The sequence below is a fragment of the Choloepus didactylus genome, chromosome 19 (assembly GCF_015220235.1).
Source record: "Choloepus didactylus isolate mChoDid1 chromosome 19, mChoDid1.pri, whole genome shotgun sequence".
Taxonomy (NCBI): Eukaryota; Metazoa; Chordata; class Mammalia; order Pilosa; family Megalonychidae; genus Choloepus; species Choloepus didactylus.
Window position 1 is genome coordinate 32,990,710 of NC_051325.1, and position 21,448 is coordinate 33,012,157.

A 21,448-nucleotide genomic window follows, 5' to 3' on the forward strand; every position below is an offset into this window, starting at 1 on the left:
TATACCTTTGGAGTCAGTTCTGACTTCCTTACAAGTTGATTAACCTTGATAGTTATATTTTTTCACTTCTAAGCCCTTCTTCGTTTATAGAAAGGGAACAGCACTTATTTGTAAAATCATTACCTAAAATCACTTCCTTAAGACATCTAGGACAGTGCTCAGATCTTAGCTGGGACTGCCTTTCCCCTGAATTCTGCCTCAGGAAGGCTCCTGAGACTTCTCTAGCACACTGCTCCTCTCCTCTCTGAACAGATCCTCGGCCACTTGTAGTCTGAACATGGTGAGTACTGAGCACTCAGGATGAACACACTCTCTAAAGGCAGTTAAAACTCTCCAACTAGGATTATTAGCTCTGCCAAGGCTGCAAGCCCCCTTGCCTAGCTGCGCTGAATTTTCCCAATAAGTAAAGCCAGCCTCAGAGCGGCAAGAAAAAGATGAAGGATGTTTTGTTATGTGACAGGTCTCGGCCCACCTGTGAGGTTGTTATTCTGCATGCCCCCAGAGGACTTAGCCAGTTTGCTTGACTGCCCCGGGATGAAGGGCTGGAGGTCTCAGAGGAAAAAGACTAGGAAGCAAGAGTTTTAGGGTGGAGCTCGAGAGTGTCAAGGGCATTTGAACCTAACCAAGGAGGGAGCTGGGGAAGAGTCCTGTGTAAAGTTGATTTTTGTCTTATTTGGGAGGGAAAGAGAAGAGGTCCCAGAGACTCAGGAAGTTCTGCAATTCTTCCACTAACTCTGAACCCAAGCCCCTCCACTTCCAACCAAAAAGTGCTAGACTTTTAATAATAATGGCTCGCGCTTACTGAGCACTTACTGAGATAATGACTAGCACTTAATGAGTGCTTGTTATGAAAATACCAGCTAACGTTTGTGCCAGGGACTGATATCGGGTCCAAAAATGAGAAGAGCCCGAACCCCGAACGTCTGAAAGTCTGAGCCCGGGAAAGGAGGCAGAGGGTGTGTCTGGGCCCAGGGTGACAGACCGGCGCCTGGGCCTAAGGGTGCCAGGAGCACTTTGAGCCAAGCGAACCTGAGAACAGCGGGTTCAGGCCCGGAGTGGGCAGGCGGCCCAACGGCGCCCTTACCTTTGAGTGAGGTTTCCACCAGGCGCAGGTAAAGCTGCGAACTCTTATTGCCGTGGCTCATGCGCTGGGCTAGCCCGTTACGCTGCAGGACACACTCCTCAAACTGCACGACGTTTTGGTGGCGCCGCTTGAGGCTGGTCAAGGCCCAGAATTCCGCCAGCGCGAGCTCCACGTTCTCGGGGGCGTCGCAGCGGATCTTCTTGACCGCCACTCGGGCCCCACTGCGCCCGGCCACCGCCTCGTAAACCACGCCGTAGCTGCCGCGCCCGATCTCGGCCAACAGACTGTAGCGCGGCCGCGCCGACCCGCCGCCGCCCTCTGGCCGCCGCCGCGCCAGGTAGGCCTCGCCCGGGCCCTGCGCCGCCAAAGGATCCATGGCCTGGGCCGCCGCCGCCGGCCTCAGCTTCGCGCTGGGCGCCCGCGGCACTGGGCTTCGCCTTTTCCGCTCGGGGCTTTGTGTACCTCTGCGGGCGCCGTCCTCCTCCCCCGTTTCCATGGCTGCGGACGGCGGGGGGAGCAGCAACGGCGCTGCCCGAGACCCCCCTGCCTCATCCCTCCGTCCGGCCCCGGGACGCGGAAGAGGGTGACCTTGGATTGCGCTCTGCGAGAAAAAGAATCGGTTAAGCGACCAGGCCGTGGCTGGGAAGCAAGAGGCGCAGGCCCCAGGGCATCCCACCTCCTCCTCCGGCGGTCACGGCCCCTTTAAGACTGAAACCACCCGGGCTGATAAAACTAGGGACGGGAGGGGGAAGCGGGAAAGACTGAACCACAGGGCGGCGGCTCGGAGGGAGAACCGGAAAGAAGAAGCAAACAATCCCCACTCTTTCGGCCAATTTATCGTATGGGAATAGGAAAAAACAAAGACCAGACGGTTTCGCGACTTATGAAAATCTACTTAAGGCGTGTTTCTGACTGTTGAAATATTTTTCCCTTCCTAGCCCCTTGTAAAACCGCCCTCTCCGCGTCTGGCCTTGTGTTCTCCCGAGTGTAAACAGTCCATTGAATTAAGCCAGAGCTTCGCCCAGCGGACCGACCCAAGTCCCCGTGGGCAGCAGGGTGAGGGGGTTGGGTTACCAGTTAGGCGTCCCTCTGCGCGCCAAGCTGGGGGCCCGCTTGCCCTCCCCAAACAGTCGAAACAGTGGGAGTAGCGTCGGCTTAGGCTCTTGCCTTTGCTCCGGGGACGGCGCCCTTACCTGGCCGACGCTCCTCCATTTCCTGGCAGCCCGTTTCCCCCCTGAAGTCGCCGGTTGGGGATGGTCCACTCCGGACCGCGGCTGCCTCCGGGACTTAGCTGAGCGAGAGGCGGTGGCCAGGGCCTGGCCTGCGATGAATTCTGCTGCTGCACCGGTGGTAGCAGCCGCGCTCTTAGAGGAAGACCGGACGCCCAGGCTCCCGCGGCTCTCCACGTGTTGGCGCTGGCTGAGCCCTTTACATAACCCTTTTATATTAGCCGCACCTCCCGTCGGCGCTCGGGCCAGCGGGGACTCCTGGTGGCCCATCCCCCGGGAGGCCGGCCGAGCGCAGAACCGCCGGGGTCCCGCGGAGATCGACGGAGCAGCCGCAGCCCAACGCACCGGGAACTCTGCGCCGGGGCCCAATCACGGGCGAGAACACTCAAGGACACCTAACCAACAAAAATTACGCGCCAAATTCCCGCGAGCCGCAGCGGCCTCCGGGTCTCAGTAGCAATCTGCGCACTGTAGCCCCCTCTCTCCTTGCTTCCGCGAATAGGCACCGCACGCAGTAAGCGCCTAATAAATACTGATTGGGTGATTGGATTGGTCGGTCTGATTGATTTATAGCTCGGGCCTGGGAACCTAACGGAATGGAATGGAATCCCGGCTCTACCTCCTAGCTCTGATCTTGGGCAAATTATTACCATTCTCTAAACCTCAGTTCCGTCCTCTGCAAAATGGGTGGAATCCGCCTTACAAAGTTGTTAGGACTAAATGAAAATATATAAAATGGTTAATCGGGTGCAGGACTGAGAGTGCTCAATATAATCTCCAATTTTTGAATACTGGTTCACTGATTTCTACACCAGTGCCTAGTAGGTACCTAATAAATATTTGTTGACAGGATCTACAGATATTTGTTGACTGCCTGGAATGTGCTAAGGCACCGTTCTAAGTCGCTGGGGTAAGAGCAGTGGACAAAGTCTCAGCCTTAATTGAGATTCAGTGCCACTGGAACAGACAGAAAACATACCTGGGTGACTTTGAGCAAGTTAATCAACCTTGTGTCTCTGTTCCTTGTCTGTAAGGGGATTCATTGAGATTATACAGTTAAAGCACTTAGAATAGGACAGAGTCTAGCCTAGCACATAATACATCTTACATTTTATTAGGTAAACAATAGGATAATTTTCACCAATGATAAGTGTAATGGATGAAAAGAGTGAGATAGAGAGTACTTGGGGGTGGGGGACAGGCCACTTCTGATAAGGTGGTCACCAAAAGCCTCTGTAACTTTGTTTTGGATAAAGTTTTAAATTCACAAGTTTCAGATTGCAAGAATAGTAAAGACACATATACTTTTCAACCAGATGAGCAAATTTTTACATTTTGCTACATTTGTATTATCAAACTCTTGTGTATCTATATTGTGTATATATAGAATATGTATGTGCACTTTTTTTCCTAATCCATTTTAGAATAAGTTTCAGACATCACACCCCTTTATTCCTAAATACATCTGTGGGTATTTCCTAAGAACAAGGACATTTCTCTTGCATAATCTCAGTACAATTATTAAAATCAAGAATTTTAACGATACAATTCTTTTACTTAATTCACAGTCCATATTTAAATTTTGCTAATTGTTCCAATAATGTCCTTTATTGCTGTTCTCCAGAACCCAATTCAGGGTCACGTGTTTCATTTAATTGTCATGTCTCTTTAGTATCCTTTAATCTGGAAAGACAGTTCCTCTGCCTTTCTTTTTCTTTCATGACCTTGACATTTTTTTACTGGCCAGTTATTTTGTGTAATATTCCTAAATTTGGGTTTATCTGCTATTTCCTCATAATTAGATTCATATACATTTTGGACAGGACTACCACTAAAAGAAAGTCTCCTCAGTGCTTTTCTTCAGGAGGCGTGTGACAATGGTTTGTCCCAATATTTGTGATGTTAACTTTAAGCATTTGGTTAAGGTGGTGCCTGCTAAGTTACTCCATTGTAAATCTACTGTTTTTTTCCCTTTGTAATTAATAAGTATCCTGAGGGTAGAGATTTTGAGAGTATTTAAATATCCTGTTCTTCCACAGACTTTCACCTATACTGGCTTTACCATTAATTGATGATTGTTGCCTGAATCCATTATTATTATGATGCTTGCAAAATGGTGATCGCGAGACCTCTTTGGAATAGACATTTGAACTGAGTCATGGACGTCAAGGAGCCAGCCATGCTAAAAACAGTGGAAAGGCATTCTGGGAAGAGAGAACAGCAAGTACTTGAGGCTGGAACAAGTTTGATGTCAAATTTCAGTCAATTGGTGAGAGCATAAAATGATACAACCACTTTGAAAAAACAGTTTGGCAGTTTCTAATAGAGTTAAATATATATCTACCCTATAGCCCAGCAATTCCCTGCCTAGGTATTTACCCAAGATAAATGAAAATGTGTTCACAAATAGACTTGCGTAGGAGTGTTCATAGGGGCTTTTTGCATGATAGTCCCCAATTGGAAAAGACTCCAATATCCATCAACAAATGAATGGATAAAATAAATTGTAGTTTTCCCATTCAATAATATTCTATGCAGCAAAAAAAAAAAAAAAAAAAAAAAAGGGTGCGGGATGAAGTGTTGAAACTTGCAGAAACATGGACAAATCAAAATAATTAATTTGAGTGAAAGAAGCCAGGGACAAAAGAGTACATACTGGATGATTCTATATAAAATTCCAGAAAATGCAAACTGATTTATAGAGACAGAAGGCAGATCAGTGGTTGGGATGGGGAGGGAGGGATGGAATACAAAGTGGTGTGAGGGAACTTTTAGGTGATGGATATGTTCATTTTCTTGGTTGTAGTGATTGATAGTTTTAGTGGGGGAGGAGATGTCAAAACTCTCCAAATTTTACACTTTAAATATGTGCAGTTTATTGTTCATCAATTTTACCTCAAAAAGTTATTGAAAAAATTGGATGAAAAAGAGTACATTCTCCATTATCTCGTTTATAGGAAGTCAAGCAACACTGATCTATGGTGGCAGAAATCAGATCAGCAGTTGGTTTTGAGGGTGGGAATTGACTGCTAAGGGGCAAGAGGGAATTTTCAGGGTGAAGGGATTTTATTGTATGGAAATTATACCGCAGTAAACTTTATTGACGGAATGAAACAACAAACCAAAACCCTGCAGCCATGAAAACCTGTATCATCACTTGGAGGCTTCTGAGGACATTGTCCCTCCTGCCAGGCAGGGCTCTGGTCCCAGCTCTGTGCATTGAGCAAGGCCAGCGAGTCCCTCTCCCAGCCAGTTTCCCCACCTGAATTTTGAGAGAGATCAGATCTAAAGTTATGGGAGAAACACAAAGAATATGAATCCCTTTATGTGCTGTGAGAAGGTGAGACCACTTGATAAATAGTTGATGACCAATTATTTTGGTTTGCTTATATTATAGAAGTAATCTGTACTTACTATTATGACTAATAGCCAACAACATTTATTAAAGATAATTACCAGCTCTGCCAGGGGACAGGGATTAACAAAGAATTCTCATGACAATGTGAGGTAGTTACTATTATTAGCCCCATTTTACAGATGAAGAGACTGAGGGTGGAAGTTGCACAGCTGGGGTTCAGCGGAGGCCCCAGGCTCAGCCTGGTGAACACTCGCAGCAAGCCTTCTTACACACCTTTCTCTGTCAGCAAACATGCTTGCCTCGGTATCCTTGGAGTTTCAGTTTTGGACACATGACTAGAGCTCAATCAGTATTTAGTGACAGAGAAATTATGGAAAAAAGAAAGGCAGCAGTGAGATTTTAGGCTCTTACAGTAGGCCTGGGATACAGAAGGGAAGCGAATCATTTGCCAATGTCCATTAGCTGCATACAGCTGCAAAGAATGTGGGACCATCAGTTGTGCCCCTATATACAAGGAGCTCTGGGTTTAGTACTGGAGCTAAAGCCACACTTGGCATAAGAAAAGTCATTCAACTAAATTTTTTTGAGTCCCTACTGTGTTTTAGATGGGGTACAGAACAGAGAGGGTCTGTCGGAGAAAATAAGACAAATATGTGATTCCAAATAAAATTTAGTGCTATGAAAGATGATAAAATAGTTAAAGAGATAGCAGGGGATGGGGTGGGTGCTATTTTAGAATCAATGGTTTGGGAAAAACTCTCCAAAGAAGTGACCAATGATCAGAGAGACCTGGTTTAAGTGAAAAAACAAGCCAAACGCATATCTTCGGGAAAAGAATACCTGTTAGGGAGGAGCAGTGCAAAGATCCCGAGGTGGGAGCGTGCCAGGGGGCCAGTGTTCCTGGATCTGAGCGACGGAGAGGCAGAGTGGTGGGAAATGAGGGGGGAGAGATGTGGCCCTGTCATGAGGCAGGGAATTATGGGTTTTGGTCAGGACTTTGGATTTATTTAGCTCTTACTATAGATCAAGCACAATGGTCAGTGATGCAGCTGCACACAATTGTTACTCCTTTCACAGATGAGAGAGCCCAGGCTCAGATAGGTTATTCTATTAAGAGCTGGTCCCAGAGTGAGAAGGCAGAGCAGTGAGGGTGGGGCTGGTAGGAGGTGAGAGGGGCTGAAGAGCTGCAGATTGAGGTGGGGCCACTCAAGAAGCAGAGAATGCTGGGAAGGGTGGGGGGAAGGGGAGGAGGCATGCAGCAGGCTTTCCTTCCCGTACTGGAGCTGGAGTCCTGAAGGCTGTCTCCAAGAAAAATCAGAGCTTGTCATAAATGGGTAACACCGCGTAACTTACTATGTGAGAAAGTGTTTTTTGTCTTGCATTTGTGAAAGGGCAGAGTGAGGCTTGGAAGTTACATTATGAAGGAGGGGAACGACTGGGATTTGAACCCAGATACCTTTAGGTCTGTGGATCCATACACTTAACTACTATACCAATGGATCCCAAGCTTGAACCTCCATCAGCATCACCTGGAGGGCTGGTTGCAGAGGCCCCACTCCCAGAGTGGCTGATTCAATAGGTCTGGGATAGGGCCCAATAATTAGTAGTTCTAATAAAGTCCCAGGTGATACTGATGTTGATGCTGCGGGTTTGGGGACCACACTTTAAGAACCACTACATTACATTATACAGCACCTAGACAGAGTACAAAGATGAGGCAACTATAGAGGATTTGAGTTCTGGCAAAGAATTTGGGGATGAATTCGAGCTATTACATGGAAAACTAAGCAAATAAGATATGAGAAGATTATTAAAGTCAAGAAACACAAAAGCTATTTACAAGAAAAACACATTATAATCATTGTAAACTACAACTCTCAGCTGGAAATAATATTGCATTGTCATTATGATGTAAAAACTGCACATTGATTTAGCCAAAAATTATGATACAATTATTTGGGGGAAAATTAGGGAGGGGAAGTATGTGTGTGTGAGAGAGAGAGAGAGAGAAAGAGAAGAAAACTAAATCCTTATCTTCCATAGCTATAGATTAATCTAAAGGTCCTAAAGCTGAAAAATCTGAAGTGATTGGAGAGGGAGCCACAGCTGCGAAGTTATTGCTCCATGAGCTGGGACTTGAAGGTGGAACCAGGGATTTTTGTTACAAGCCTTGTAGAAGTATCTAACTCTTGATTGTTATGTATATTTATTAGCTGGATTAAAATTGAAATTAAAAACAGAAGTGGGCACGGGCATCGGCCACCACTAAGCTGCCTGTCAGCTTGGTGGCGCTGTTCAGTTTCTGTCTGGAGAGGATCGCCTGTCCTTGTATTACTTAAAAGCATCCTGAGGGCTTCCGCTAGCCCCCTCTGCACACTTGGGGAAACCCTGAACTAGAGACAATGTGTCCAGCAAGATTCAACAGAGAGGGCCTCTTGGCTGTGAACGGAGGGGCCCAATTCACAGGAAACAAAGATCCCTGCGGCCACAGCCCCCCTGCTTCCAAAACTGAATGGTGTGCCAATTTCAAATGCCTGAATTCCAACGTTTCTTCCTCTCCCCTATGGGAATGGCATAAAATTATTTGTTGGGCTATGTTTCCAAATATTTGGTACAGAAAATGGGTTGCCAGGTTCTTAGCAGTTGTTTTTGGATTTTGGAAAGATAAAGGAAGACAATACAAGGCCACTACTGGGACATCCAAAATAAATTATTGGGGAATGTTGTTGAAATATACACAATTATAAAGCAACAATGTACCCTCCATCATCAAAGTGTTAAGCGATACAATCTTTTTGGAAGGCAATTTGATAAAGCCTCATTGTTTATTAATACATTTAAAAACTCATACACTTTGATTCAGCAATTCTATTTCTAGGAATTCATCCTAAAGAAATACTCAAGTGTGGAAAATATATACGCAACAAGGATTTTTACTATGCCATTTGTAATAATAATGTATTAGAAAACACTCAAGTGCTAACAGCAGGGGATTGGTTACATTCGGTCATCCATTTGAATATAATATGGCCATCAGAAAGAAAGAATTAGCTCTGTATGCACTCCCACAGAACAAATGTTCATAATATATTGTTACATAAAACAGCAAACGTAAAATAGAATCTACAGTGTGACCTATTTTGTTTAAATATGTATACATACTTGCTTACCTTTATTGAATTATTTCCCCTTACGTGGGGCTGTCCTATGTCTACATGTTCTAATTTATTATCCCAATAAGCTTACAGGGTAGGTTTGCTTATCACCTACATTTTACACAGAAACTGAGGCACAGAGTTTAAATGAATTTCTCAAGGCCCTACCACTAAGAAGTGGCAGAGCTTAGATTCAAACCCAGGCATATCCGATTCCAAAGCTTGTGGTCTTGAGCCATTACATGATGTGTCTCTGTATTTAAATGTTAGTTTATGCATAAAGGGAACATTTGGATACATAACACTCTACATGCCAAGAAGGATTCTTTCTAGGGCTCCAGATTCTGGCTTTTCTTTCACTTTCAACATCATTTTGTATCTTCTCAGCTTCTTATGTATGTATTTTTAGTATGCATTTTTAGAGTTGAAATTCACATAGCATAAAATTAACCATTTTGAAGCGAAGGATTCAATGGCATTTAGTACATTCACAATGTTGAGCAACCACCACTTTTATCTAGTTCTAAAACATTTTCATCACCCCAAACCGAAATCCAGTACCAGCTAAAGGGCTATTCCCCATCCCCTCCTCCCTCAAGTCCCTGGCAACACCATTCCATTTTCTATCTCTATGGATTTACCTATTCTGGATATTTCATATAAATGGAGTCATACAATACCAGACCTTTTGTGTCTGGCTTCATTCACTGAGCGTAATGTTTTAGAGCATAATGTTTTAGAGGGTCATCCATCCTTGTTATGGCTGAGTAATATTCCATTGTATGTTTATACCACAATTTGTTTATTCATTCATCCATTGTTGGACATTGGGTCATTTCCACCATTTGGTTATTATGTATAATGCTGCTATGAATAATGATGTACACGTAATCTGTTTGAGTATCTGTTTTCAATTCTTTTGAGTATATTCCTAGAAGTGGCACTGCTGGGTCATAAGGTAGTTCTATGTTTCACTTGAGGAACTGCCGAAGTGTGTTCCATAGCAATTGCAGCATTTTACATTCCCACCAGATAAAAGGGTTCCGGTTTCTCCACAACCTCACTAACACTTGCTGTTTTCCTACTTTTTTTTAAATGTAGCCATCCTAGTGAGTGTGAAGTGGTATCTCATTATGGTTTTGATTTGCATTTCCCTAATAACTAATGATGTTGAGCATCTTTTCATGTGCTTGTTGACCATTTATGTATCATTCTTGGAGAAATGTCTGTTCAAGCTCTGTCCATTTTTAACTTAAGTTGTTTGTCTTTTTTATTGTTGAGCTGTAAGAGTTCCTTATACATTCTGGATACTGGACTCCTTTCAAATATATGGTTTGCAAATATTTTTCACATTCTGTCAGTTGCTTTTTCACTATCTTGATAATGTCCTTTGATGCAAAAAAGATTTTCATTTTGATGAAATGCAACTTGTATATTTATTTGTTGCTGTTGTTCACGTTTTTGGTGTCATAGCTAACAAACCATTGCCAAATCCAAGACCTCAAAGATTCATCCTTATGTTTTCTTCTAAGAATTTTTATTTTTGGGTTGTTGATCCATTTTGAGTTCATTTTCATATAGGATGTGAGGTAGAGGTCCAACTTTATTCTTTTGCATGTGGTTATCCAGTGCATCCAGCACCATTTGCTGAAGAGAGTATTGTTTCCCCAATTGAATGGTCTCAGTACTCTTGCCCAAAATTGACTGGATATCCAGAAAATAAACATATATGTATTTCTGAAAAAACATATATCTCTCTCTATATATGTATATATATACACACATAGATAGATAGATAGATAGGTTTATTTCTGAACTTTAAATTCTATCCCATTGATCTGTAGGTCTATGTTTATGCCAATACCATGCTGTTTTTGATCACTGTAGCTGCTTTGTAGTAAGTTTTGAAATAAGGAAATGTGAGTCCTCCAGCTTTATTCTTCTTTTTCAAAATTATTTTGCCTATTTGGGTCTCCTTGCAATTCCATATGAATGGAGGATTAGCCTTTCCATTTCTACAAAAATGGTCATTGGAATTTTGATAGGGATTGCACTGAATATGTAGATCTCTTTAAGGCCATGAAATACATTCCAGTGAAATGTCTTTCCATTTATTCGGAAAATCTTTAATTTCTCTCAGCAATGTTTTGTAGTTTTCATTGTACAAGTCTTTCATCTCCTTGGTTAAATTTATTCCTATGTATTTTACTTTTTTAGATGCTATTGTAAATGAAACTGTTTTCTTAATTTCTGTTTCAGATTGTTCATTGCTGATATATAGAAACACAATTGATTTATCATGTTGATCTTGTATCCTACAACTTTGTTGAATTTTCTTATTAGTTGTAGTAGGTTTTTGTGTGTGGATTCTTTGGGATTTTCCATATAGGCTCGTGTCATTTACAAATATAGTTTTACTTATTTTTTTCCAATTTGGATGCCTTTTATTTCTTTTTCTTGCCCAACTGCTCTGGCTAGAACTCCTAGTACAATGTTGAATAGCAGTGGTGAAAGTGGGCATCCTTGTCTTGTTCTTTGGTATGAATTTTTAAGAACTTTTTTTGTAGGCATGAAAAAGCAACGATATTCAATTAAAAATAAATAATGTAGAAGGCATCTCATAACTCATTTGTTCAGTGAATACTTATTAAGCTCTGATTGTCTGCCGGTGAGAGGACTGAGATGCATAAACCCATTTCCTATCATAAAGGAGCTCATGTTCTAATGAGGACACAGAAAGAAATAACCAGTCTATGGTCCTTTCCAGCTGTATCACACTGTGAGTTTGCTTCAGATTTTGATTGTGTAACCATGGCTACAGATGGATGAGGCTGAGACATAAGTATTAGCACTCAAAGTACAGCCTCTTTCAAGCAAGGGGAACCAGGTGCTGGGCTGGACCTTGACTATTGTATTCTAACTTCTGGTCTTTTTCTGTAAAATATTTTCATGGCTCCACAAACAGTAACTGGGTATTATGCCCTATGTGTGAGTTGGGAATCCCAGGTTGAATCCAACAGGATCCCTGCTGGTGGAAGCTCACTGTCTTTTGAGGAAAACTGACATGTTTACAAATAGTTACAGTTTTCCCTTGCAAAAATAGTCATAATGATAATAACTAATATTTAAGAAGTGTTCACCAGAACTTTTTACACATACTAATTTACTGAATCCTTAAACAACCCTATGAGGTATTATTACTGTTATCTCTATCTTACAGGTAATTGAGGCACAGAGAAGTTAGGCAACTTGCCCAAGATCACACAGCTAGGAAGTCAAACAACAGGGAATTCTAATCCAGGTAAGTACATAGAAAAGCCCAGCTAGAGAGCCCAGCTAGTGGTAGAACAATCATAACTAAAATAATATTAACAATTATAACTACCTGTCACAATTAATTAACACAGGACATCGTAGGTTTTAAAATACTTTCACATACTAGATGAGATTTAATATAAGGTGGCCCCAAATATAAGATGATCTTCCTATTTTTCACAATAAGAAGATCTCCAAACTGAAAATATTTGGGGGACCAACCTGAATATATACGTTCTTAGGACTGTAGGTGAAATAATCACATATCAATATATAATATTTAATTTTTAATTTTAGATAGGTACACACTTTAAAAATCTTATATTATTTAAATAATATATTAATTTTGAAATGTTGAATTTTTTCCCATTCTCACATTTCACAAAACAGTTTTATTCCATTTTCTCCCAAGCATTTTCACCTCAGTGTCTTTATTATCATGGGGATGATTTCTGCAAAACCCAACTTGTTTTCCGGATCATATCATCTTCTCTTCTGTCTAAATTGTTCACAATCCAGTGCTTTTGAGCCTTTATATGATACTACCAGTTAAGTAATTTATCCTACAATATGTTAGGACAATATTTTTTCTATTTGCCTTATAGGTTTGTATTCATGATCACAGCATCCTGATACTTAATGTATTCCTTTTAAAATTCATCTTTATAAGGCTTGTGTCTCTATAAGGGATCTTTATAAGGAGCATGCGGTCAACCCCCAGTATAATGTGTGTCAAAATTTATTTCCTTTTTTTAAAAAACAAACAAACAAATAAAAAACATAAGTCCTTTGGGTGACTTCTATAAACTGGTCTTCCCTGAACAATACTTTTGTTTTGAGAGAGTCTAGGGAATAGGAAAGATTTTGTGAACATTTGTAAGAACTTAAATATAAAGCAACTCTCTTTTCTGTTGGATAATTCTTTGGGGGAAAATACATTGCCTTATTCTCAGATACATACGGTTTGTTAACCTCATTCATTCAGTAAGGCAAACGTGCCTGTATAAATCTGTATAGTATCACCATTTAACACATGAGTAAACTGAGACATACATGAGGTGACTTACTCAAGGTCACTTAGCAAGTAAGTGGCAGAGCTGGAACACAGTTCAAATCCAGATCTAATTCTCTCAACCCCCCTCCCTTCATTAGAGTCCTGAGAGTTTCTAAACCACCTTCTTAATTTAGATTGCTGGCTGTGGTAAAAATGTGGGGCTGTGTTGACAGAATGCAAACACTGATTAATTTCTTATTCTTTTACTGCCTTATGGTTGTATAGCTGTGTGCAGTATTTCATAGTGAGAATGGCAAAACAATTTGCAAATATAAAACCCAGATACTTAATTTTAATTTTGGGGTTTCTGTTTTCAAATACATTGTAAGACTAGGCAGGTTGTTTACACTATAAACACCCCCCACTCCACCCCCCAGTATCTATCTATCTATAAAGATCTTTGGAAGCTGTTCTCAGGTATTGAAATGGTATATTTATTTGCTTTCACTTGTTTTGTTCTTGAAAAGCACCTCTTTTAGACATGAAGTTGGAGGAGCCAATGGTTTCTTCTGCAGAAGTGCACTGTCCCTAATGTGCTGGAGCTGGCTCCTCGAGGCTCCTGAGAGCTGATTGTGAGCATCCCTGCCCGATTCTGTGCTCAGTGACAGCATGTTAGTAGCTTGAAATCACCTGTGGGAGATGGAAATTGGCAAATCCCAAAAATAAAGACTTCCCACACTGTCTGTCCCCCCACACCAAAAGTTATTTAACCTTAGAATACATACACACAACACACACACACACACACACACACACACACACACACAATGAGAATAATAAGAGTACTTCCTTCCAGGTTATTCTAGAGATTTAATGAGCTAAAGCAGGTAAAGCACCTGGCACTGCTTATATGTCCATGCTCAAGGCTGAAAAAAATCAAAACAAAAAACAAAAACAAAAAACCAGATTACAGTGAAGAGAATTGTGCCAGATTGGATATATTATGTCCCCCCAAATGAGCCGTGATTGTTTAACCCAAACTTGTTGCATGGAAACTTTTGATTGTTTCCGTGGAGATTTGACCCCACTCATTCAGGGTTCTTGATTAGTTTACTGGGGCCCTTTAAAGGGATCTCACACAGAGAGCAAAGAGTTGAAAACGCCCCAGGATATGCTAAACTAAGGCCCAGATGCTTGCTGATACTTAGGGATTGTTGGAGATGCGGACAGAAGGACATTTGGAGATGCTAAGCTAAGAGATGAAACCCAGAGTTTGCCCTGGAGAAGCTAAGAGAGACCTAGAGACATTTTGGAGAAAGCCATTTTGAAACCAACCTTGGAGCAAAGAATCAGCAGACGCCAGCCACATGCCTTCACAGCTAACAGAGGTTTTCCGGACGCCATTGGCCATCCTTCGGTGAAGATATACCTGTGCTGATGCCTTAATTTGGACATTTTCATGGCCTTCGGACTGAAATTTGTAACCAAATAACCCCCCTTTATAAAAGCCGATTCATTTCTGGTATTTTGTATAACAGCAGCATTAGCAAACCAGAACAGTTATGTTTCCTTCTCAACCTGAACTTTGATTTCAATTCGCATCCTGAAAAGCAATATGTTTTTCTAGATACTTCCAGAGATGTGCTCTACATATATAACCATATATACATGCATATACACTTACCTCTTTTTTTTAATATTTCGGAGTTCGTTTGAAACCAGCTCATATCAATCTAACTTGCTATTTTTAAGGACTGCCTATTGTTCAATTTGGGGGAGTACCGTGGTTTGTTTAACCAGCCCTCTATGGATGACATTTAGGTTGTTTCATATCTCTTGCCAGTACAAACAATAGTCATTGAGCGAATAACCTTTTCTTTTGCACATAAACATGAGTGTATCTGTAGGGTCAATTCCTGAAAGTGGAACTATGGGGTTAAAGGTAATTCTTGTTTGACTGTCCAATTGCCCTCCAGCAGCTGTGCCAATTTACTCTGCAACCCTGATATAGGAGAGTGCCTGAGTTCCCACAGCCTAGAGGCCATGTCTAACTTTTTGATCTGTGCCACCTGGTAGTCCTTGGCACCTCAAACAAGTAAATAATCCTCATTGAAGGAGAAACCAGGGTCCAGGGCGAAATGGGACCTACCCAAGCCCACCCAAATCCAGGCTTCTGCACACAAAGCAAAGGACTGGTGGGTCCCTGCTGTTGAGTCTTCCCCCATCAACCCTGCCAGGGGGAGGGGAGTGACCCTCAGGTATGGGAATTCTATGGACTCTGCTTTGCAATCTCTTTATCATCTGTTTTTCATGAGTGAAACTTCTCAGGAACATTAAGGAACAAGAAGGGGTGGAGCTCTAGTACTCTGGGAAGCTTCAGTACAGCTCATTCTCTATCTCTGCACCAGCATTAGCTTTCTGAAATATAGACCTCATCGTCTCACTCTTACAACCCCACATGTCCTACTCCAGTAGTTCTCAAAGTTCCTGGCCAGCAGCATTGGCATGAGCGTCACCTGGGAACTGGCCAGAAATTGCATCTTTGGGCCCCACTGCAGACACTCTGGGGGTGGGACCCAGAAATCCGGGTTTTAACAAACTCTCCAGGGAATCCTGGTGCTTGCTCAAGTTTGAGAATCACTGACTTACAGATCCTCTTCACCATTTGGCCCCAGCCCACCTTTCCCACTGTATTCCTAACCCCCCACCTCATCCCCAAATTCTAAGCACACCTGATTACTTACTTCTTCTGTACCATCCCTCCACTTTCTCACCTTTGTCCTTTGGGCAGAAACCTTTAGTTTATCCCCTAGTTTCTTCTAGAGTAATAGAATCCCCAATTTGTATACTGCATTTCCCAGCCTCCCTTGCAGCTGTGTTCTGGTGAATGGGATGTGAGCAGAAGTGAAGTGCACCATTTCTGAGTTGTGCCCTTAAAAGGGAAGAGCATGCTCCCACTTCCCCTTTCTCTCTTCCACTGGCTGGATTTCCAACGTGATGGTCTTGGACCACACAGACAAGGGCTGGGCCTCAGGTATTGTAGAGCCTCAAGAGGGAAGGAATCTGGGTTCTTGAGACTGTGGGGTCAGAGTAGGGGCCACAGACCACTTGAGCCTGGACGGTGATAAAAGAAAGAAAGTTCCTTTCTATTTAGACCACTGTTACTCTAGGTCCCTGTGAAAACAATTGAGTCTGTCTTCACTAATTCCATGCCTTTGGGTGTGCCATTCCTTCACCTACCTGGTCACATCCCAGTTTTCCCCTCAAGGACAAAAACAAACGTACCTCCTTTCCCGAAACTAAGCAGAGTTGATTTGTCCCCACAGTGTGCTCACTCCACTTTGAGCGTCTTCCTTACTGTCCAATGTGGGGTTATTTTCCCCACTAGAGCTTCGGAAGGCAGGGACCAAGTGTGAACGTGACATATGCCCACAGCTCTGGTTCACTGTCTGATGCAGAGTGGATACCAACATTTTTCAGCGGCAACTTTAAGTCAGTTTCTGCCTTTTTTCCATGCTCCCTGCTAAATTCTAAATTATGCCTTGATGAATCATTTGGATGAGAACTGAGAACTAATTCACAATCTGAAATGGTCGCAAGAAATTCTTTTCCTCTTCCTCACGCAGTTATGGACTATGTGGACTGAGACCGATCACTAATGGAGGCTTTGGGGGTGGCCTGGGGATGGAGTGTACGAGGAAAATAATAAATCAAGAGAAAAGAATTCATGTCTCTGAATAACCCTCCAAGCCTCTCTCTGCCCGCTTGGTCTGAGTGGTGTGTAGAGAGGCCTCAAGGTCAAGAGCTATGAGAAGTCGTGACACAGAGAGACCTTTCTTGAAAGGCCACTCCATCATTGCAGACCCAGGTTTCATGCCCCAGGAGCCTCCTGGTTTCTTCGAGCAGTGTTTGTTCTGTGGGATGAAGCCATCCTGGAAAACTCTGACCTTTATTCTGATTCAGAGCCAGAAGTCTTAAAGCAATATCCTGTCAACCAGATTGGCTTGTGCTCCCTCTGTCTTCCTAGAAAAGGGCTAGGAAGTCATAAATAATCCATTGGCTCATCAGATATTGATTGGGTATCGGCTTTGTGCCAGACACTGTACTAGGCACTTGGAATATAAAGATGAAGAAAGATACTCTCCTTGTTCTCCCTCGCTGTAAAGTGCAGGAGCAGGTGTGTGAGCAAATGTTTCCAAAGTGTGGTTCCCAGATGCCAGGGAGTCCCTGAGCCCTTTTGAAGGGATCTGTGAGGTCAAAACTATTATTTGCCTTTCTAAATCTCATTCTATCACAAGTGTGCAGTGGAGTTTTCCAGCAGCTGCACAAGGTGTGATATCACAACATATTATAATGTAGAAGCATAGATGAGAACCTGGCTGTCTTTTAAGGTTGAAGAGATTTGCAAACAATTAAAACAATGTCACTCTTCTCACTATTTATTTTTGTTTTGGAAAATATGCTTATTTCTCACAAAAGTGTCTTATATATATTATTACATGTAATGGGTTTGTTTTAAAAATAAATAAGTATTTTTAAATGTTTCTGTTTTAATTCTAATATAGCAAATATCAATCCATAGAGACCACATTAAAAGTAATCTCTTTGGGGTCCTCAATAACTTTCTTTTAAACCTTTTATTTTGAGACCATTGTTGACTTACACCCCTTGTGAGAAATAATACAGCAAGAAACAGGAAACCCTGTTTCCCCAATGGTAACATCTTGCATAACTGTAGTACAATATCTCAATCAGGAAATTGGCATTGGTACAATCCATTCATCATATTCAGATTTCACCAGTTTTACCTGCACTCATTTGTGTTTATGTGTGTGTGTGTGTGTGTGTGTGTGTGTGCAATTTTATGACATGTGTAGATTTGTGTGACCACTACAGGCCAGATACAAGAACAACTCCATCACAAGGACCCCTCAGGTACCCTTTTGTAGCCATAGCCACATTCTTCCTTCCCTGTTTTCTAACCCCTGTTCCTCATTGCTATGATTTTGTATTTTCAAGAATATTACAGAAATGGAATCATATAATATGTAATCTTTTGGGATTGCCTTTTCTTCACTCAGCATGACTTTCTTGAGATCCCTCCAAATTGTTGCACATATCAATAGTTTGTTCCTTTTTGTTGCCGAGTAGAATTCCATTTGTTTAATCATTAAACCATTGAAGGACATTTGGATTCCTTCCAATTTCTGGCTATTATGAATCAAGTTGCTATGAACATCTGAATATGGATTTTTGTATGAACATAAGTTCATTTCTCTGGGATAAGTGCCCAAGAGTGCAATTACTAGGTTGTATGGTAAGCACATGCTTAATTTTATAAGAAACTATCAAATTCTTTTCCAAAGTGGCCGCACCATTTTACATTCCCACTAGCAATGTATGAGTAATTCAGTTTCTCAGCATCCTTGCTAACATTTGGTATTATCACTGTTTTAATTTTCATTTCTCACTGATAGGTGTGTAGAGATATCTCATTATGGTTTTAATTTGCATTTCCTTAATGGCTAATGATGTTGAAAATATTTTCATGTAGTTATTTGTCAACAGTATATCCTTTCCAGTGCAATGTCTTTTCATGTGTTTTGCCCATTTTATAATCAGATTGTTTGGTTTTTTACTGTTGAGCTTTGATAGTTCTTTATATATTCTGGGTATGAGTCCTTTGTAAAATGTGTGTTTTGCAACTATTTTTCTCCCCACATTTTATTGAGTTTATTAATTTTTTCTTTTATGGGTCATGCTTTTGGCACCAAGTATAAGATGTCTGCAACTACTCCTAAGTCCTGAAGATTTTCTCCTGTGTTTTTCCCTAAAAGTTTTATTATAGTTTTACACTTTTTCATTTAAGTTCATGATCCATCTTGAGTTAATTTTTGTATAAGCTGTGAGGTTTAGGTTGAAGTTCCTTTTTTACCTGTGGATGTCAGTATTTCTAAGAGTATAAAAAGGAATCCTGAGACCAAAGGTTTGAGAGCTTCTACAATAAGGTGTGTGAGATACTTCAGAACAGGTATAAGCAAAGTACTATGGGAAGGTTAACTTTGAGCAAGACAGTTCTGGAAGACTTCCCAGAGGAGGTGGCATTTGAGTTCTGCTTTGGAGGATAAACAGGATTTTGCCAAGCAGAGAAGAAATCCACCACACAAAGTGGAAGCCAAGCAGGGTACAGAAAATAGGAAGATTGACTGAAAATCCTTGTTGTGGGACATTTTATTCCCATGCAGCCAGGAGGTCAATTTCTACCCCCAGAGGATACCAGGGGTTTAATCTCTGGAGAATTTGAATCAGAGTGGTTCCAGATTTACTGACCACAGTCATGGCATAGGGGAAAGACGGAAGACTGGACTGAAAAAGAGTTAACTAAAAAGCTGCATTCTGAATGATGAGACCCCAGCCCCCTTCCCAGCCAATCTAGGCTCATTAAGCAACATCCCCTGCCCCCAACCCAGGGAGTAGATCAGAGCCTCTGAACTACACCAGAGAAAAGACCTGAAATCATGACATTTGGGAATTCCCCATGAAAAATCTTGGCTGGACATTCAGTTGCCTACAGTGAAACCTATCGGCTGTCAAGTACTATCCATGTTCACAAAGCTTTCAATCAGCTTTACCCGCCTCACTTTGAAATAAAGATCATCAACCATTTAAGGAAAGTTCCCAACTGAAAGAGAGAGAGAGACCCAACAAAATATTTGTGCCGAGACAATGCTTTGCTCCTTCTGCCACTTGAGCCTTCTCTGGACCTGGCTGCCCATACCTAAGTGAAGGGTTGTCTTACATAATTGTGTTAACCTGCACCCCAAGACACTGGGTGCCAATTTTGTTTATGTGTGCACATAGTCTCAATTTTGGAGTAGAATCCATCAAATTCTCCAAGGGGATCTTAGATCCCCCTCAAAAATTGATAAACCACCTACTGACTGGATTTCTAAGATCTCTCCCTGTGTTTGTTCCCTGAATGCATTTTGCCATCTCATACCTCTGGGCCTCTGCTCGTGCTGGGTGCATTGACTGAAGCACCCTTTCTTTTCCTTTCCTGTAGAGTTGATTCCTGCTCTTTCTTCCAGACTCATCTGAAATATCATTTTTTCCAGGAAGTCATCCCTGAACCCCAGCTTCCCATCTGGGTCAGATGTCCTCTTGATATTTCCCTCTTCTCCTTTCGACGGACCGTCTGCTGCCTCGGGGTGCAGAAGTTCCTGCTCTCCCAACAGCCTGTCTGGAGCCAAGCAAAATGTCACCATAGCATTTCCTTTCCCCATGTCAGCATGAAGCACTTGTTAATTGGGCTGAGAGCTGGACTGGATAGGTGCTTGGGAACAAATCAGCTCAGTTCTTTGAATTACACTTCAAAGCTCAGCAGAAGGCAGAGTGAACTGACTGGAAAAAGAAAAAGGAGAAGAAAGGGTAATTATTAAAACTCTTTGTGCCTCTGTCCTTAGGTTACCTAAGGCTGACTGAGGCTCTTTTGAGTACTGTAGAATTGGACTTGAACTTGGTAAAGGGAGTTGAGGTTAAGGCACAACACTTTGACTTTCTGATTCAGTCCCATTTGCTAGCATCTGTTAGGAGAGGGGTGTGAAGTGCCCAAGTGGGTCCAGCCCTAATCAGTGTGGCATGTGGAGTAGACATTAATCATTTGGGGGCCACACTGCATCTTTGTCCCTTCCCTATATTTAGAGAATTCCCCACATTATGAGTCAATAGAAGGCAGAGACCATTCCAGATTCCAGATTCTGGAAGCTTCAAAGGGCACTTATTCAATTTCCCAGCCTCCCTTGCAACTATAGTATGGACATGTGACCTAGGCTCAGCCAGTCAAGTCCACTCACACACATTTCAAACAGAGAGAAAGTGACACAAGGAAATGAGGATGGGGCGGGGGAGGCTTGCTTGAAAGGGCAGCAGTCATGGGAAATTCATATTCCTGCAGCATGGGTGGCAGTGGTGCTGAGGCAGCATCCAGACTCCCTGGATGGAGGGGTCACAGATGCAATCCACCATGTCTAGTGCTTCACAACCCAGATGAGTTCTGTACTTTGATTTTCTGCATGGTTCTCCACTGCAGAATACCTGTCTTTCTTTGCTTTAATCCAAAAGCAGAGCCTGAAACAAGGACCTCAGGTGAAAGTGGTTTATTTGGTAGGCAATCCCAGGAAGCAAGAAGGAAGAAGTGAGGAGAAAGATAGAGGAAAGGAGAAAAAGTCTACAAAGGGTGTATTATCAAGGTGACTCCTAAAGGCAATGGGGGCTCAATTCCACCTGGAACCTCTGGGAAGCAAAAAGAATGGT

At 42.2% G+C, this 21,448-nt stretch overlaps 1 protein-coding gene and 1 long non-coding RNA gene across 4 annotated transcripts in view; one reads left to right on the forward strand and one right to left on the reverse strand.

The window, feature by feature from the left end:
* STK35 (serine/threonine kinase 35) overlaps nucleotides 1–2,715 on the reverse strand; it is a 38,207-nt gene extending 35,492 nt beyond the window's left edge. Inside the window, exons 1-2 of the mRNA XM_037811705.1 lie at nucleotides 2,278–2,715; nucleotides 1,085–1,685 (exon numbers count right to left, since the gene is read on the reverse strand). Coding sequence (XP_037667633.1) covers nucleotides 1,085–1,685; nucleotides 2,278–2,583 — 907 coding nt within the window. The 5' untranslated portion in view covers nucleotides 2,584–2,715. The remainder of the gene's footprint in view (nucleotides 1–1,084; nucleotides 1,686–2,277) is intronic.
* LOC119515624 overlaps nucleotides 1,573–21,448 on the forward strand; it is a 29,091-nt gene continuing 9,215 nt past the window's right edge. For 2 of the 3 annotated variants that reach the window (XR_005213108.1, XR_005213109.1), the window contains exons 1-3: nucleotides 1,573–2,827; nucleotides 4,353–4,582; nucleotides 12,047–12,127. This is a non-coding gene — a long non-coding RNA (uncharacterized LOC119515624). Of the gene's footprint in view, nucleotides 2,828–4,352; nucleotides 4,583–12,046; nucleotides 12,128–13,662; nucleotides 14,408–21,448 lie in introns of those variants that run through there. The other variant, XR_005213110.1, reaches the window with a different exon arrangement.